We start from the raw sequence: 19,299 nt of genomic DNA, 5'->3' as shown, positions 1-19,299 counted from the left end.
CATGTTCAACAGTCTGCTGCCTTGGTCTGGTCTCTGTGAGTAAACTTATTTATAAGTAACTTACTTATTACTTCCCTTTTCCAAGTGGATGCCAACGAGCTGCAAGACCTGAGAGTGTAGTTACTCCAACAAGTCCTACCTGTCTGGTGACTTTGTGTTTTATAACGACTGTCTTCAGCAGAGGCAGAGATCTGAGAGATTACATTCCAGGGTTAGACAGACAACCGGTGAAACATCTAAAGGAAGTCACCTTTCCCCTGTTTCCCCTGCTTCAGCAACATGACAGAACCCTCCACCGACCCACTGAGAGCTTAACTGCCTCTCTGAAGGATCGGGCACCTCTTTCTTGTTGATCCAAACACTTATCTGATGTGTCTGATGAACAGAAAAACAGATGAAACCCAGAGGCTTTGTGTGGAGACGCCACTGTCACTATCAATGTATATTTAAGACACTATTCACTCATATGTTGTGCCACTGTGTATTCATAATATGTTCTGATTAGATAGAGTACCGTATGTAAGAACAATCTAGTTTCAAAATGAAAGCATTATCAGCGTTTGATTTACGATTTATTCACACAATCTATCTTTGTAGTTGTTGTTAAAGATTCTTGCTGCTGATAACACCTGCTAACAAACAAAATGATATTCAAATTGCATACTATCAAAATTATTTCAATACCATTTTCCAGATGATGCCTTTGCTTTCAGACCAGTATGGTACGAACTGTATGTGACTTCATCACCATAAAGCTTCATTTAAAAGCCAAATGTATTTGTATCTGTCTATGTATATACACTACATGGACAAAAGTGTTTGGCCACACCTGTTAATTATTGAATTCAGGTGTTTCAATCAGACCCCTTGCCACAGGTGGATAAAGCCAAGCACCTGGCCATGCAGTCTCCATTTGCAAACATTTGTGATGCAAAATGGGTTCTGAAGAGCACAGTGACTTCAAGCGTGGTACTGTGATAAGATGTCACCTCTGCAATGAGACGGTTTGTGAAATTTCATCCCTGCTGGATATTCCACGGTCAACTGTAAGTGATATTATTAGAAAGTGGAAGCGTTTAGGAACAACAGCCACTCGAGGTCGGGGATGCTGAGGCGCACAGTGCGCAGAAATCTCCAGCTCCTGGACCTCCAAACTTCATGTGGCCTTCAGATTAGCTCAAGAACAGTGCGTAGAGAGCTTCATGGAATGGGTTTCTATGGCCGAGCAGCTGCATCCAAGCCTCACATCACCAAGTGCAATGCAAAGCGTCGATTGCAGTGGTGTAAAGCAGCCGCCCCTGGACTCTAGAGCAGTGGAGACGTGTTCTCTGGAGTGATGAATCACGGCAAACCCACGAGTCGAGAACGGTACCTGCCTGACTGCATTGTGCCAAGTGTAAAGTTTGGTGGAGGGGGGATTATGGTGTGGGGTTGTTGTTGTACAGTTTTTTTAGTTCCAGTGAAAGGAACTCTGAATGCTTCAGCATACCAAGACATTCTGGACAATTTCATGCTCCCAACTTTGTGGGAACAGTTTGGGGATGACCCCTTCCTGTTCCAACAAAGCAAGGTCCATAAAGACATGGATGAGCTAGTTTGGTGTGGAGGAACTTGACTGGCCTGCACAGAGTCCTGACCTCAACCCGATAGAACACCTTTGGGATGAATTAGAGCGGAGACTGAGAGCCAGGCCTTCTCGTCCACCATCAGTGTGTCAGTCTTCTGGAGGAATGGTCAAAACGTCCCAGAAACACACTCCTAAACCTTGTGGAAAGCCTTCCCAGAAGAACTGAGGCTGTTATGGCTGCAAAGGGAGGGCCAACTCCATATTAAACCCTACAGATTAAGAGTGGGATGTCATTAAAGGTCATGTGCGTGTAAAGGCAGACGTCTGAATACTTTTGTCCATATAGTGTATATACTACTATGTTTCAGATTATTATTTTTCATGTTTATACATAGAGGATACAAGGTGATTGTATAAATACTTTGCTCCACTTCAACATATGCACTAATACATCCCTGACAATAAGCCGGTGGTATGACATTAATCTCCTGTGATGTAGCACTGACGGCTCATTCTCCACACAGCACTGAAGCAGAACTACAAATGTGGGACTATTTTTACTGTGGTGGTGAAATCATCAGTCAGCATTTGTTTCACATCCCGACCTCCTTCACGTTCAGCCCAAAGACAAACCTTCGAATGGGACGTTTGAATGAAAGACGAGCGCTGTGTTGTTCTCCTGCCACCAGGGGCCGCCATCTCCCCCCAGTGCCGCCCTGCGGGCCACCACTTCCTGTACCACTCTGAGAAGAGAGGAAACACAGGAAGAGGTCTTACTCCGCCCCGAGTTCAAGGTACCAAAAACGTCAACAGTCGTATTAGCTGTGATTGCAGCATATGTTTCGCCAATGACGTTAATGGAGAGGCTTTGGAGCAAGTATTTCCTGCTGCAGTTTGCTGAATACTGATTAGAAAATATAAACGAATACGTATATGGTTCAGCTAACGAGTTGAGCGGGATATTATCCCATGCTGCCGCTTTGTACACCGAGTGAGGCTCAGCTATAATAGACGATCTTTGCAAATGTCCAGCAGCCATACATACTGGTGACATATGGAGGAACCCCGCTGTTGTGCTGCGGACCGGGCGGCTGTTTCGGTGCTGAACGGCTTCATGTGAACGATTCATCCCTCAGAAATTCCTCAAACAGGAAGTGCAGAAACGACAGACCACCGTCAGCTGACTGTCGTTGTTTCCGGGGCCGTTAACGGCCCCCTGTCAGCGCGACATCAGCAGTCGTAGTTTGAATTGACAGCTATGTGTTCGTCCGCCGCGCGAGAAACCGTCGTGAAAAAGAAGCACGTTCGTTTCGCCAGCATGGAGGACGACGACGACAACGACGACCAGGAGGAGGACACCCTGTTTGACAAGAGGAAGGACGCCGGGAGAGGACTGAAGAGCGCGCTGAAGGCGGTCAAGAGGGCGGCGAAACCGGGATGCGACGACCGGGTGGAGGTGGTCGGCGGAGGGGGGGGCGGTCAAGGAGCGTGCGGCCGCTGGATGGTCACCCTCGCGCTCTGTGCGTCTTTCCTGGGCTTGGTGAGTTAGGGGGGGGGACAGACACGGGCCTGCTCCTGATGCACACATCCTCAGGACAGGCTGAGAGCTAGCAGGTGAGGTCAGGGTGTCTGATCATGGAGTCATTCACCATGAAATTTGCAAATTGCACTTCTGGTTAGATGCCAAACTGCATTTCATTGCCTTGTACTGTGCAGGTGTAATGACAATAAAGTCTAATCTAATCTAATCTAATCTAAACATGACCTACACCTTCTGGTGTTACACAGCAGGAAAGAGATGGAGTCACGTGCATTATGTAGATAAGAAGTTACAAGGTACAACAGAAGAGGAGCCATGAAGCCTGATCAGTCCACACACACACACACACACACACACACACACACACACACACACACACACACACACACACACACACACACATCCTGCTCGCTGTATTTCCATAGTGGTAAAACTTGCTCTTCAGTCATGTTCACCTCCAGCTGACACCTGGGTGTTTCCTCCTGGCTTCATGTTCACAGACTCAAACCGTGGAAATAAAGAACTGGCCTTTGACTGTGGGCTGTTTAAGACAAAGTCAGATGGTTGCAGAAGAAACAGTTTCCCCCAAAACACATTAAAACTGAGCTAGAAAACCGCCACTGTCCCTTTTCTCCTACGTAAGTCGTCAGATATTTCCAGCAGTATAAACCGTTAACAGGCACACTTTAATTTTGTGCACATTCAGTAACAATAGGAGGAGAGATCCATGGAAGAGAAGAGAAGAGATGTTCGTCTCTCTCTTCTACATCTCATGCTGGCCTCTTGTTTTTCTAGGGGATGAGCATCTCTGTCCTCGGCCCCACATTCGAGGACCTGGCTGTGAATGTGAAGAAAAACATCAGCAACATTTCCTACATCTTTGTCGGCCGCTCTGCGGGCTACATCGGCGGCTCCCTCTTAGGAGGCATCCTCTTCGACTGCATGAACCCCCACCTCCTGCTAGGTAACCCTCCCCCCTCATGTGGCCGCTGGAGGCGCTGGACATGCTGCTTGTGACGGACTGTCTCAATTCCAAACTATACTGCCTCTGTTTTGTTCTCAAGACGTCCTCAGACTCCCAGGCAGTGTAACCGAAGACAAGGCGGTGCTCTGACTCTGACTCTCTGCGTCTTTGTGTCCTTCCAGGGTTTTCTATGCTGGTCACAGCGTTTGGAATGTGTGCCATCCCTTTCTGTAAGCAGGCCCTGCTCCTCACAGGGCTCATGTCCAGCATTGGGATGTCTATGGGGGTTCTGGATACAGGTAAGACAGCACCTAATACACGGGAACAGTACACGGCCCACTTAAGTTTCAGCTTTAGCCTCTTTAATGAAGACTTATTTGCACAGCCTTGTGGGTAACCAAAGCCATGAATAATCCATTACCTCAGTTTACTTAAATATAATAATATAGTAAGAGTGTTTCCCACTTGTTCAACTGATGAACTTAGAACTTTGTCATTGGCTTTGTCACACCTGTCAGGGAGGGACTTCTTGCTTCTTTAGGGTTTTTAATAGACATTCTCATAACAGACCTTTTAGCAGATCATGTCCACGTGTGTAAATGATAGTTCCAAACATTCCATGTAGGTGAGCTAGTTTCAGGTTTCTGGTGTTCTGCATGTGGCCTCGCTGTCATGGCGTACCAGAAGACCTGATTCTTCCATGACTGGTCATAATGTCTGAAATGATTATTACGTTTCTTCGTCTGGCTGGTGGTGGGAGGGACATGTCGGTTGACTCAGACCTGGGGGGCACAGGTGTTCCTGGCTTGTGCACAGCAGCTTTGGTCGGTCAGTTGTCTAGCAGCTGCTGGAGAGCCTGATGATTATCTTCTTGGCATTCTTAAGAACTAAGAGGACTTCCTCCAGACCGTCTTAAAGAAGCACAACATTGTCACATTCTCAGCTTGTACAGTCGGTGTACTGCTGGTCTCTGTGTCCGTGGGCTGTTTGCTGCAGAGCAGATGGTTTACAGGGGGCTTTAGAACAGCTCTGCTTACACCAGCTAGTTTTTCTGTAGCAGTTTTGTGTCCATGAGAAACTAACTTTTCAGAACGAGGGGACCGTCACTAGCATGACTACATTAAATGTTAATGGTAGTTTACCCTACTCAGTGTTTCTCTGCCCTCTCCGACAGGTGGTAACGTCCTCATACTGAGCACATGGGGCGAGCAGGCGGGCCCTCACATGCAGGCTCTGCACTTCAGCTTCGCTGCTGGAGCCTTCGTGTCTCCAATCATAGCCAAGCTGCTGTTTGGGCCCGACGGGAACAGCAGCACGGGAATCATACCAACCAACTCCACCCCTCCCGTCACCCCAGAGCAAATCCACAAAGCCCCTGACACATTCATTAGCTATGTCCACAGCAGGAGCAGCACCCTCAAATCCATGTGGGCCTACATTGTGATCGGTTCTTTCGTCTTTCTCATTTCCTTTCTCTTCTTTGTCCTTTATGCTCGCAGCAGTGTGTCACGTGACAAAGCCCGCTCGGCGTCAGGAAAGCCCCTCGTGGCCAAACACCACATGGCTCTTGTTGTCCTGCTGTTCTTCTTCTTTTTTGGCTACGTAGGAGCAGAGGTAGCATACGGCTCCTTTATCTTCACCTTCGCCAAGGACTACGCTCACATGCATCAGTCCCAAGCAGCTGGGCTCAACTCGCTGTTCTGGGGGACGTTTGCCGCCTGCAGGGGGTTGGCCATCTTCTTTGCGGCCTGCATTTACCCGGGCACCATGATTCTGCTCAGCTTAGTGGGCTCCACCGTGTCCTCTCTGCTCCTCTGCCTCTTCAGCAGGGAGAAGGTGGCCCTGTGGTTCTGCACCGGACTGTATGGGGCGTCCATGGCCACCACCTTTCCCAGCGGCATCTCCTGGATGGAGCAGTACACCACAGTGACGAGCCACACGGCGGCAGTCTTCGTGGTGGGGGCAGCTCTGGGTGAGATGGTGCTGCCTGCTCTCCTGGGCTTCCTGCTAGGGAAGTTCCACGACCAACCACTGCTCATGTACCTGTCGCTCATCACCGCCACCTTCACCTCCATCCTCTTCCCGGTCATGTATAAGCTGGCCTCGGCTCCTAGCAGCCAGAGCAGGAAACCCCGTGTCAGAAGTCGGCCCGACGCAGACGACAGCGAATACCGCCAGGCGCTGCTGGACTCGGGAGCCAACGATGAAGAGGAGGAGGAGGAGCAGGACAACGAGGCTGATCAGTGGAACGACGCAGACTTTGAGGTCATTGAAATGGACGACACAGCGAGTCTCATCAGCTCACCCAGCAAGACGACCTCTGCTCCCGACATCCCCGGCCTAGCAGGGAGCTCTGCTGCACCCAGCAGCCAGGTGACAGAGCCTGCGGGCGGAGCCTCTTTCTCTGACACCATCTCCCTGGTGGGAGACTCCCCCAGACGCAAACTGCTGCTGTCTCTGGACAGAGAAAAAAAAGACTGAAAGCTCCTGTTGTTGATCCGACAGCCTTGCCTCTAGACGTCTGTACTCGTTTGTTGTCCAGAAGCTCAACAGCCCAACCTTTCTGTGAATGCAACACTGACTACTGACCGACACCTGTGCAGCTCATGAGCCGGCCGTACTGCAGGTCCACTCTACGTTTGGGTCCTTAAAAGATAAAGGATGAGACACTTAAGATTGTTCTAAATGAAATAGTACATCATTGATTCTCTGTAAAGGAGTCTGTGCCGGCCTGCTCCCCCCCCACAGTGAGCTCAAAGGTCAGGGAAGGCTCGAGGGCAGATGTCCCAGCGCTGGAAGAATTCAGTGCCTTGCTTGAGGGCACATTAGCAGAGCAGGCGAGTTGAACCAGGGACGGTGACCCTCCCCTTCATCACGCCACCCTGCTGCCAAAATCTGATGTTTTAAAAATGCAATTTCTTTTTGCACTATTGCAGTGACTTCATGTACAGCAGGAAATGTGAGTGCTGATAGTTGTTAGACCTGAATGAAGTTCTGTTGACATATTTATTTCCTTTTTGTTTGCCATGTGCTGTGACGTGTCATGTGGATTGTGGTTCTTTAAATCACGTCGTCACTGTGATTCATCTGAAGTTTGAGTCACTGACAGAAGCCATTTTAATACATTGACTTTTTATTATATCAATCTCAAACCTCCACCCACAGCAATGTCCATTAAAAACAAACAAAAAACACCTCCTTCATCATTATTATTTTTTACATTTATACAAATACACACGTCCTGTGTACGACTGTGTGGGGAATTGAAGATCAGATCTCGACGTGGTTTGATGATGATTGTTTCTTTCCACAAACGTACACAAAACCATATATGCACAAGGAAACAATAGACTCTTCATGACATAAATTATCAAAATACAGTATTGCAACAGTCCCAGATTTTGTTTTAAAAAACTGAAATTGTTTCCAGTTTCCACTCTGTACAGAGTCTGAAGTGTCAAATCTGCCAAAATGGACATCGATACAATCAAGGTTCAAAGAAACATTAAAGATGGCATCCTTGAGCAGAATGCATAGATTTGACTGCATTCCTGGCCGGAACTTTAGGTTTTTAATGTTAATGCTCAGTGAGATTATAGATGGAGCTATACAGGAACTATTTACAATAAGACTGCAGTCGATATAAAAATGAGGAAAAGTGAATTAGTGGTTTAAATGTTTGTCTTGAGATTTGGAAGGAAGCTCCTTAAAAAGCAAAGACTTCAAACTGCTACAGCGCACAGAAGATACAACACATCATCCTTGATTGGACTGCTCTCAGGTCCACGACAGGCGGCCTGTCGCTGTGTTGCCAAAGACACCAGCTTCACTTTGCCCATGGCAGCTAATGGAGATGGCAGCAAACAAGCATGACGACAAACACAAGCTGGGGGGGGGGGGGTGCTGCTGAATGTCTCAAACCAGACATTCAGCACACGCAGAGAAATACTTAGTAACAGTTACAAGACAAAATGAAAAACCCAACAGGGTTCGAACAAAGCACCATTTAAACTATTACAACTGAATGGACAATAAGGGGGGGGGGGGGGGGGGCAGCAATTAGCACCAAATCAGCAGGGAGCTCCGGGGTTCAGGAGCCAATCAGAACTGCTCCAGCAGCTGTCGGAGGTAGGGAGCCTTGGAGAGCTGTCGGTTGACCCGGGACAGCTTGTAGAGGACGGGACAGTCCAGGGACACACAGGACACCTGCCGCTCTGCACAACTACAGCAGTTCCTGCAGATCTGCACACACACACACACACACACACACACACAAACGCTGGGTGAAGACTGAAATCACATACTGTCAAGGCTGTGGTACATTTTTTACCTTTCCTGCCCTTCCAGCTAAAAGTGAAAGCACTGTTTTGTTTCTGAGGCTCAACAAAGGTCAAAGGTCAGTATGGACAAAGACTTGTTACTGTTATGAGGAAGTGAACACAAAGTCTTACATACTTACATTTATTCATACATTTATTCATATTGTAACGATGTGGCACATTTGCCACATAGATTGTCATCTACACCAGTGACTGGAGGTCACCCACATGGTCCAGCCCTACGAGCAGCAATAAGGTTGTGGACTGAGAAGTTAGCAGTCAGTGTTAATTACACTTCAGTCAACATTCCTTAAAGTGATTACAGACTCTGTGGAAGAGGAACAAGCCCCAAACAAACCTACACAGCCAACACAACTGGGGGGGTGCTGGCGTTACCAAATGCAATACTGTAGGAAAGATCTTGCTGCCCTCTTCGGGCCAATAGAGGTCTTTACTGTCACGTAAAGGTGTGACCAACACTAAGTCTGGAGCGCTCCAGAGAGACAGGAGAAATGGACGAAAGCTCTTCCATGTCCCTCAATAGAAGTCAGGATGTTCTCCAGTTTGGAACGATCCATCGTTCAAACAGGGTTTTATGGTTGGTTAAAGAGATAGTTGTTTTAAGAACAAGGAGAACAAAGTGGGGTCTGATTTGAATTTGCCAAGAGGTGCACAGTCAGCCAACGTTCTATCGTGTAACTGAACCTTCAACAAATGTGTGGGAAAGAGATCTTCACTCACACAGAGGAGGATTATGAAACACTGGCTGATGTCGGGCGGTCAGTCAGAGAAGCACTGGGCCAATTTACACACTTCAAATTTAGTCAAGTGGAATTATTGTACTTCAAAGAACAAGGCAACAACAACCGCTGAAAGGAAACAGGTCCTTTTCCTCATTCATTGTAGTGGTTACATAAACCAAAGCCAGAGTCTCCCCAGTTGTGTTTGCTGCCATCAGGGGTGCACCAACAGAAACAGGAGGCTTCATTGGCCTTCAGAGGAGTCACTGCCTGCTTTTGATGAATGCTTCACATAAATGAGGGACACTAGAAACTTTAATCACAAGACCACGGGCCGCCTCGTGAAGAATGTTAAGAAAGAAACTTAAGGGCATAAAAATATTCAGGTTTTTACTTCTATTATTAAGTATTTTATTTTTTTAACTTAAAGCAAGAATATTTTTGTTCTGAGCAGTGTCCTCCACACGCCCCCCCCCTCACCTTCAGCAGCTGGTCTTGCTGACTCTCCCACTGTCTGATGTCCTGGTAGAGAGTGACTGCCACACGCTGGGGCTCAGTGCGGCACCGCGAGCACACGCCCAGCTGGGTTAGCTCGTCACACACGGGGCAGTGCAGCGTGGTGAAGTACTGGGAAATGGTTCCCTTCCGGCCCACTTCGTCTCCACCCACCGCAGAAGAGCAGGACGCCTTCTGGATCTGTGCGCAGAGACAAGAAGCAATACATGAAAACTCACTGACAGGATTGTTCACAGGAGTCTGAATGGGTTTTACTGTCAAAGAGCATATTTTTATGGACTATTTAGTGGACTGGAGAGTGGGATTACATTGGGAAGTTGTTGCGTCAAATCAGTGGTCATTCATTATTTTGATTAAGTCTGTGCTCAGCTCCACCAGCAGATGGCATGTGTGCTCCGTCAGCAAACCCTGATTTCAGTGTTGACACAAAGACTGAGGCAGCAGTGCTGATGATTCTCATTTGATCCTCAGCAGGACGCACAAGAGAGATTCTCTCTTCATCCTTTGTTCTCTCTGCTCTGAACACAGCCAACCAAAAGAGCTTCTGAAAATCTGCTGTTCTTTTGAATTGGATTGAAGCAATAGACCAGTCCTCTCCGTCTCTGACTTCAGCAGTCACTTACTGCTCAGCCATGATGGTAATTAACCAGGAGTTCATTCTCACCCTGGGGAGCTCCTGGTACCAGCTGAATACGTCCACTCCAATCAGCTGGAACATGCGGGCCAGCGGCGGCAGGATCTGCTTGGTGATGTAGTAGGTGGCGTTGAGGCGGAGGCTCGGGTCCTGCAGCACCTCCACGGGCCGTCGCACCAGCTGGATGAGGGGCACGCCGGGCATCCCGTACACAACCACGTAGGGCACCCGCTCACCCACTCGTGGCTCCAGGCGACGGTCGTGCGCCATCATACGTCTGAGAGGAACAAAAACACTGATCGGAACTGCTGAACCTCAGAAGCTTCTGTTTGACCTCTGCTCTAAAGCAGATAATCACTGTGGAGCTGCTACCAACAACACTTTGGGATGAATTCACAAACATTGTGAGTCAACCCGCTCGATAAGTACACGAGATAAACTGTACTAGTGCTCATGAATGAGTCTGAATATTTCCCTCTGAAATCTGATTTTTTTTTTTTTCCACCCATTAAGAGCTGGGTTGCTTAGCAACAGACTCAGGTACTGTACATGCAGGCTAGTGCAGCCAGACAATGAGCACTGTGGGGAAGAAGTAATTGGATTCACACTGACTACTGTAACTGTAGTTGACAGCAAGCTCTCTCACACACACACACACAAGCAAACATTCATCCAAGTGAAACTAAGAACTTTGTCTGTCTTTTAGTTTATTGGCTTATCTGCAAATGTCCACTAACAATGTGCTGTCTCTCTCTCACACACACACACACACACACACACACACCTGGTAAGCTCCAGGGCCGGCACGCAGGCTCCAGGCCGGTATGAGCCACTGCCCCGGTACTCCTTGGCAAAGGTCAGGTCCTGCATGCTGGCCCGGCCGTCCAAAACCTTGACACACTGATGCTGAACGAACTGTTTCACCTGGCTGATGTCCCGAGTCTCAAACAGCAGCTTAATGGAACGCTCCAGAATCTGGGGAGAGCGCACGATAATGACATGACAGATGGGGACAGAATAAACATGGGAGGTTCAAATAAAACAGGACTCATGTGAAAAATAACAAAAGCACAAATGCAGGAAGGACTTGCTGTTTAATTTGATTCTGAGAGATTGCTGTGTATGACTCAGCCGACACGGCAGAATCATCTCAGCCATGTCCCTAAGCAGGCTGAGCCCATTCCCCTGATTGACACGTGTGAAGCAGTTGGAGTAAATGAGAGCGGGAAGAAAGCTGGTGTGGCAGTGATTGGTGTAGAACACAGTGAAACTGGGGAGGAAGGAGGCTGGTTGGTTTGCCTGTTACCTTGGAAACAGCAGGGCAGCCGTCGCGGCGCACAGTCTCGATCCCTTTGGCGTCAAATACAGGCTCCTTTTGGTCAAGGCTCTCATACATATAGCCCACGTAGCGCTTCTTTGTCTGCAGCACGCATGGCAGGTACACCTGGTGACACACCACACACACACAAAGAGAACATTGGCACAGACTGACAACTCCTAATCAAAGTGCAAAGACATTACCAGAGAGGCTTCTGTGTGTGTGTGTGTGTGTGTGTGTGTTGGGGGAGCACTACCTTCTCAAACTTGAGCTTGACTGGCTTGGGATTGGTTGCAGTCACTGCCTCTGCGATTTCGTTGCCGATCCTGAAGGCCTGCTCTTTGGTGGCTCCCTTCAGCAAAACAAACATGCTGCAGAACAGAACAGACACAACAGCAGCTCTCAGTGCCTCCGGTCGTCTGTCAGGCCGTCGATATACATCGTCAACCGCCGATAAATTAATACCTGCAATATCATTACAATATATGCTGCATGTTTGCATTTGTGACAGTTAATCATTAGCCAAAAGCTCGTTGATAAGTCATTTAAATTAGTTAAACCCTGGCAATGTTCCCAGAGCTAAATGCTAACCTCAGCATGCTTACTTGCAGTACTGATGTTAAGCAGGTAGAATGTTCATCGTATTCAGTATTTTAGTCCAGAGTGTTAGCATGCTAACACTTGTGGGGAGGAGTTGGTTATGACAGTTCTAGTATAGTATAGTTTTAACTTACTCTAGTTCATCCTGATGCAAACATGTCTGCACAAAGCTTCATGACAATCCGCCCAGCTGTCTGAATCTTTCATTCAAAACCTTAAAAGAAAACCTCAGAGTGGTGCTGGAGGAAAGATCAGGGACTCACCAAAGTCATTCCATACAGTGAACATCATCTGGGAAACATGAATGAAGCACTGAGTGTTCTCAGTCCAATAGACGGTCAGACTGATGTTCACAGTGGAAGTGAACACACAGGAACAAGGACTAGTTAGAGCATCACTGGAGGAGTCATCCTCTGGGGATCACGAATGTGCACAAAGTTTCGCGGGACCTCATCAAACAGCAGTTATAGTTTAGTGCGGACCGAAGGGCCGACCGGCATCGCCCCCTCGTCACCCCCCCAGCCATGCCTCTAGCAGTGCAAACACTGTTACTTTTCAGCTGTGAAATATGCCAGTACTGAAAACCCTGCAACGAGATGAATATTGGCATGATTTATATGTTTGCCTTATTTCTGCCACAGCTGTCAGCAGTTACAGGCCCAACTCTACAAAACAAAAAGCCTTTTCTCTGTTGCCAAAAAGTGTCATGAGGAGGTTTTCATGGAACATTTTTTCATCACCACGCGTTCCACAAACACCTCCCACAGAAAGTCTCGGCTTGACCTCAGTCTCCTAACAGGTGAGGACTCCAGTAGAGCTCTCCTATTGTAATATCAATCAACTTGAGCCTGAAATTGGGACCAAATATTTGTCACTTCCTGCTGATTTCCTTCTTTCCTTCTGATAAATACAAACCTAGATCTCCTTTGTGGGAAAATGAGATTTCTGCAGGTTTAACAGTCGTTATGATTGAAAGACCACAGACAAAAAACCCCAAATCACTGCTTGGAAAATACAGGAGATTCAGCTCGTGATACTATGAATGAATTAGTGCCTTTAAGCTAGTAGTCAAAATCCTAAAAGCTGTAATGTGATTGTTGAAAGTGTTGGAGCTCCATGAGAACGCTGCGGTGCAGGTGCTATCAGAGGCTCTCACATCATCAGAACGTAGTGACACAGCGACAGAGCTGCCCGCAGTGTTCACACAGCGCGAGAGACGGCAAACGGGAATTATTAAAAAGGGTGTCAGTTGTAGCTTTAGGCTGACATGAGGTCGTGTCTCTATGAGCATGTATCATGTGTGTTCCTGCCTGACCTGCTGCTTTGATGGTGGGACAGGGACTCTGGATCTCCAAACATAAGGCAAAAGTGCCAAGTTGTGCCCACCTGTCAGTGTCTCCGTACACAACACGCGCTCCCCATTTCTTAGTGTCATTGACCAGCTTGATGGCTCTCTCCAGAGTTTCTCTTGCCTTGTGGACGATGCTGTCTCCAACCTGGAAACGACAGGTGAGACGTTTATGAAAAAAAACGGCAGTAAGAGATTTGAGCAGTGGTTCTTGTTTTACACAAACTAAGTTTGCATTTTTTTTTGTTGAGGGAATCATGATTCAGATCATTTTAGATTTGCAAGACCACGAGAAATGGAACTCATATTTCCCCTGAAAATATGTGGTGTTACATCCACTGCACTGCTCCAAAAGAGCCACAGATGGCTTTAAATATGGTGGTATTTGGGATTTGAAAACATAACCAACAGAGCTTCTGTCCTAGTCTTGGACAGACTGTCTGGGGACTCTGTTAGCGGCCTTCCCATCCCAGACAGCTGATAGTAACCTTTGATGAGCTTACCTCCACGCTGGGCATGCGTCCAGAGTAGTTGGCGGCGGCGTAGCCGAAGGTGACGTTGGCGATGAGCTTGAGTCCCAGCTGCCGGGCGTCCAGCAGCTTTGTCAGGGCCTTGTCCTGCTTGTAGGTTTTCATCGACTGCTTCACCATGATCCGTGTGTTTAGGATTTCCTCCAGCATGCTGGGCAGGACTCCCTTACGTACTGAGGACTGGACACGGACAATAAGGGAATGAGCACACGTACAAACTAGGACACAACTAGCAAAAGCATCACAGAGAGTGATACTTCGGGATTTTCTTTCTTCACATTTGTAGTCTGAAAGTTGGACACACATTAGTACTGATAGTTACATTAACCAAAATAGTCAGTGTGCCTACTACAAAACTCTCAGTGCAATGCAGAAAAAAAGGTGCTAATCACAACTGCAAAAACTAAAAAGCAGATTGTAGTGCAGCAGCTCCAGGGAGATAAAAACTAAAAAAAATAAGAATCAAAAACATCTTGCTTTGTCTTTGTAAAGTTTGGCAACGGTGCTCTAAAGTCATAGTTTGATTGACGACCTCACAAGTACATCATCATCGTCAATGTAGGACACAGGGACAGAGTCCACAATCAAAACTAAAGCCGGCCACTTCAGCAAGATCCAGACCAAACCTCATTCTTCCTGGTCCCTCTGTGCTTTTTAATAACCTCATTAGATTACACATCAGTGTTCACTGTACTGTGACTGTGTGTGTGTGTGTGTGTGTGTGTGTGTGTGTGTGTGTTTTGTGTTATGTAATGAGACTGCGGGACTGAAGCCAGGGAGTGTGGAGCAGTGAGTGAATGAATGAAAAAGATGAATGGAGGGAAGTAGAGCATGAAGTGGGCTTTCTATAGACATGCTCGGCCGTCACAGCAGCTAATGACCCTCGATAAGCCTGCACCGCTGGAGGACTCAGAGAGATAATTCATCGGACAGAGTGTTCTTCCAGGACAACGGTAAGTGCTGGGTGAAATCTCATCAGCGTGGAGGGTCAGGGGGTGCTGTACCTTGACAAAGGCGATGCCGTTGGGTGACACGGTGATGTCATTGCGGAGCCGGTAGAGGAGATCAGGAGGAACCCGCAGAGAGGTGCAGCCGAACTTGAACTCATCTGGCCTGAAACAGAGATGCATCAGAGTCAAGAGATGGAATCATGCAGAACACAGTGTGTGAGAGTGGTCTTCAGAGCTCCACCAGAGAGCGCAGCTGTGACCACACTGTACTGGTGGGAGGTAAAAGCCAAACAGAAACACTCCTACCACTGCAGCTTTGACACGACCCGCACAGGTCAAATCTGATCTAAAACTCATCAGGATAAAAGGGCTACACCACTCAAACAGACTAGTGTTTCCTTTTTGGAGAATTGGCAGACAGTTGGACTCCTCTAGTCCTCTGGGAAGATCCCTCTCTGGTGGACATGTGCAGTCTGTGATGAGACTCTACTCTAGTTAACTTTACAGCATCACTAAAGTCTATAAAATGTTTGAAAATACTGAAAATGTGTCCATCGCAATTTAGCGAAGTCCACTGGGTGTCTTGTTCTGTCAACTGATGGTCCAAAACTCACAGATGTTCTGTTTACAATGATATACTGCATATTCTCACGTTGCAGCTGCTGGAGCCAGCAAATGTTAAGCTGCTGATGATCTCTCAACTGATCATCAAATCATTTAACCCACTGATCATTTTAGCACTGGGCCAGAAAAAACATTTCAACATTCAAAAATGTGGGTTTTGCTTGTCAGCGTTTTTTGGAGTTGAAGGGAGAGTTGACTGCCTGCTGAGAGTCCCAGTGCCCCAATGTCAGAACCACCACTTCTAATCTAACATGTTGTGAGATTGTTCAAGTATTGGGTTTTCAAATGTGAATGTAGCAAGACACTGAAAAAGCCAGGCAGGTATAATCATTAAATGTTAAAAATGCCTGTAAATTAATCAAACACAGGAAGCAGAAGATACATTCGTACTGAATCTGAGGTGCTGCAGTTGATTTGGATATTCTGACATTCCCACCCAATCCCCAAGCTAATTTGCCACTTTCTACTCTGTTGAGAACATGAAGAATGAAGCTACTCTTTTTTTCCCTTTTACCTTGGCGTAGCAGACATATGAATGTTGGAAAGAAGTGTTCATGGCTCCTGCTGTTGCTATGCAACTACAGTGATCCCGGAGAAAAAATTGGAATATATCCTAGCTTGCAGTGCTCGCTGCTCTGAGCTGTGAACAACATGCAGAGCTCTCAGCGTGTCTGTTCCATTAAAAATAATGAGGGGAAGAAGGCAGTGCTAGAAGGAGACTTTTCTGGCAGACATGCAACCTAAGCAGGTTGGAGAACACGCTGTGGGTGTGTGGGCCCGTCATGTCCTTACGTTCCCAGGCTGTCCACGTGGCCGAGGCAGGTGGAGTAGCAGTAGTTGTATGCGATGACAATGGAGGGATAGAGCGACTGAAAGTCCAGTACAATCACTGAGTTACTGTAGAAACGCGACTCAGGCTCCATCACCAGGGGAATGCACTGCGGCGCCCTCTGCTGGGCTCGCTGCTGAATGCTGGGTGTCACAGGGATGTAGTTCAGCGGCTTGGCCACACGCAGCATCATGGACTCAACGCGGTACTGAAGGGACAAAGAAGTATTGTGGTAGAAACTTTAAACTAAACGTGGCTTTTCTTTATTTCTACAATGTTTAAATTAACTCATACTCCATCCATTTATTCAGTCTTTATCTATTTCTTTATGGATTTGTAAAAGAGCCCCACACTGCTGCGGCTCCAGATCGACAGAATGACGTATGGACAGTATTTATTAAAGTGATACTATGTAAAAATGTTAGATCCCTGTTGGGCAAAATGTTTTGAGCCAACACGCTGTAACAGCTCTTACATATTAAAGAAATAGTGTCAAACGTGTTGGCAAAATAACACATCCAGCTAGCACAGGGCAACATTAGCATTCATTCAGTCATCTTCATGGCGACATAACAAATCTAAGTTCAGTTTCCCTGTTTAGTCTACATCAACTCTTGAGAAAAATATCAGATTCTTTGCTAAATGTTGCTAAAGTATGGCACGGAGCTGGAGCACACGGTGGGCCTATCACAGCTTTTTCACTTGTTTGTGTGAATGAACCAAAATAGTTCTAGCCCATAAAAACAAACAATAGCTAAAAGAGGCTAAAAAGCCCGGTGGAGCCAAAGAGAACTTTCAGCACTGATGGATTAACATGACCTACACATGGGCCAGGGTCACCAGTTTTACCCACTCCAACCCCTCTGATAGCTTTGGGGCTGCAGTGTGGACAAGAGCATATGATGTGTGTGCTGGTACCTGCGATCCTCGGGTTAATACGTGAAAGAACTGAATCCCAAACACTCTGGCCAGCTCGCTGGTTCTGCCGATGATGTCATGCTGCTGAAGAAGCTGCATGGCGCCACGTACACGGCTTATGTAGTAGTCCACCATCTTCCACCTAACAAGCACAGACAAACACACGTACATGCTTTACAAAGGGACAGTAAAGCATATGGAAAACTAAAGAGTAATAGGCACTCAGACTTCTACTGCTCCACTCACTTTTTATTGTATGTGTGGTAGTCTATTCATATATGCACAAAGTATTTATTCTGAAGCAAATTGCTTTGGTGTTCCTGTGCATCCGTTTCTGTTCATGGGGGAAAATTACTGGCCAAGCCACATTATATGGTTCATATAAAGATAGACAGACTGTGCCGTGTGGTTTACAAAACCCCATCCTGATGAAGTGTGTTTGGTACTGGCACAAACCTGTAGAGGTCGGTGTTGTGGTCAAACCAGTCAGACAGCGTGCGGGGGCTGTACATGGGAAAGCGCTGGTGGAGTACATGGAAGGCCACGTTCTCAAAAGTGTAGTTGTTCAATGTTACCTGGAGGAAAAAGGAAAAGTAATATCTTAGATCTCCCTGATGAAGTCCTGCTAATGTAATGGAGATATCCAACTTGAGGAAAACATCTGACTGAAAGGCTGTTTAAGACAATAGTGGGTGAAAGCAGGTGGAAAACAGTTTGTAGTATGGCCCTACAAAGTGTGCAAACTGTAAAATGCCCCAGCTTTCCTTGTTGTAAGCATGATGCTGAATCTCTTATGACCTTTGTTACACTTGTGACCTTTTAAAATGAAAGTGTCTATAGGGACCAGTTTGAACCAAAGAGGATTCTTCCTTCTTGGACTGTTTGAAGAATTTTTAGATCCAGGTGTTTTATAAGAAAAAACAAAAATGTTATCATGTAAGAACAAGTAGTTCCACACCCCCAGGTATGAACCACTGCTTTATGATATTCTACTAACGCCATGGCTTCTATGAACGCCCCTAAAGATTCATAAAATGTCTCCAATATTAAACTCCCCCAAAGTCTCCAAAGCCTTTTTTCCAATTGTTGCATCTCTCACACACGTTTCTGTTTAGCTATAGTATAGTTACATATGAATTTAAGTACTGGCCACCGATAGCCACCATAGGCTACTCCTGTGACTGTGGGGTTTCCTGTGTGTTCAAAAATAGCATTTTGATCAAAAAGCAACTGAGCTCAGAGCCTGAAGCTGAAGAAACGACTGGCACCATGTGGACAGCATTAAAGAATGCCAACCCACTTCAATCCACAGAGTAAAAAAAACCACAACCATAACTCATTGGATTCATTTATAGTTTTATAGATTTATAGTTCAATGAAAAGCTCTCAATAACGCCCAGTCTATACATTTCATAAAAATCAACTGGCACAACTGCCTTCAAAAACAGTGGTGAGAATCCTGCCTGAAAGGCTAGAGGAACGATCACAAGCATCCACAAGATAGTAAGTCACAAGCCAAGACTTCTGTGTGTATGTGTGTGGGAGGGGACACCTGCCTCAGTCTTCATCATCCTCCACAGATTGAGGGTGATGCGTCCAATGATGTTGATCTCAGTCATGGTGTCAGCTCCATACTCATCCCTGTCTGCAGCGAAGCGGTTCTCCTTGGAGTCACCTGAGGACACCGAGCCAGACAGACAGCCAATTACACAGGAGGAGGGGAGCTGCCAGAGGCTCTCCATTCTGCTACCACACACACGCACACAAGCTCTCGTGCACATGTAGACACACAGAAAAAGGGCCACATATGATTGGACTTTCAGTGCCTGCACACGCAAACTTTCCTCAGACTGGAATAAAGATTTCTCAAAAACCAACACTTGCACTCACACAACTTCAGTC

At 46.8% G+C, this 19,299-nt stretch overlaps 3 protein-coding genes across 3 annotated transcripts in view; 2 read left to right on the top strand and 1 right to left on the bottom strand.

The window, feature by feature from the left end:
* rpf2 (ribosome production factor 2 homolog) overlaps positions 1-5,868 on the top strand; it is a 52,638-nt gene extending 46,770 nt beyond the window's left edge. The window contains exon 11 of the mRNA XM_070849121.1: positions 5,858-5,868. The gene's annotated coding sequence lies outside the window, so the exon portion shown is untranslated. The remainder of the gene's footprint in view (positions 1-5,857) is intronic.
* Positions 2,624-7,265, top strand: mfsd4b (major facilitator superfamily domain containing 4B). Its single transcript, XM_070849118.1, has 4 exons — positions 2,624-3,107; positions 3,903-4,071; positions 4,254-4,370; positions 5,246-7,265. The coding sequence occupies exons 1-4, from the start codon at positions 2,826-2,828 to the stop codon at positions 6,550-6,552; spliced, it is 1,875 nt and encodes a 624-aa protein (XP_070705219.1). The 5' UTR covers positions 2,624-2,825; the 3' UTR covers positions 6,553-7,265.
* Positions 7,266-7,360: 95 nt separating this feature from the next.
* rev3l (REV3 like, DNA directed polymerase zeta catalytic subunit) overlaps positions 7,361-19,299 on the bottom strand; it is a 73,563-nt gene continuing 61,624 nt past the window's right edge. The window contains exons 21-33 of the mRNA XM_070849122.1: positions 18,954-19,072; positions 17,854-17,972; positions 17,398-17,539; positions 16,443-16,687; positions 15,081-15,189; positions 14,050-14,256; positions 13,585-13,694; positions 11,855-11,969; positions 11,587-11,724; positions 11,065-11,255; positions 10,311-10,557; positions 9,611-9,826; positions 7,361-8,313 (exon numbers count right to left, since the gene is read on the bottom strand). Coding sequence (XP_070705223.1) covers positions 8,173-8,313; positions 9,611-9,826; positions 10,311-10,557; positions 11,065-11,255; positions 11,587-11,724; positions 11,855-11,969; positions 13,585-13,694; positions 14,050-14,256; positions 15,081-15,189; positions 16,443-16,687; positions 17,398-17,539; positions 17,854-17,972; positions 18,954-19,072 — 2,099 coding nt within the window. The 3' untranslated portion in view covers positions 7,361-8,172. The remainder of the gene's footprint in view (positions 8,314-9,610; positions 9,827-10,310; positions 10,558-11,064; positions 11,256-11,586; positions 11,725-11,854; positions 11,970-13,584; positions 13,695-14,049; positions 14,257-15,080; positions 15,190-16,442; positions 16,688-17,397; positions 17,540-17,853; positions 17,973-18,953; positions 19,073-19,299) is intronic.

The sequence above is a fragment of the Pempheris klunzingeri genome, chromosome 18 (genome assembly GCF_042242105.1).
Source record: "Pempheris klunzingeri isolate RE-2024b chromosome 18, fPemKlu1.hap1, whole genome shotgun sequence".
Classification (NCBI taxonomy): domain Eukaryota; kingdom Metazoa; phylum Chordata; class Actinopteri; order Acropomatiformes; family Pempheridae; genus Pempheris; species Pempheris klunzingeri.
The sequence above is the reverse complement of the archived record's forward strand: the minus strand, read 5'-3'. Positions and strand labels throughout refer to the sequence as shown.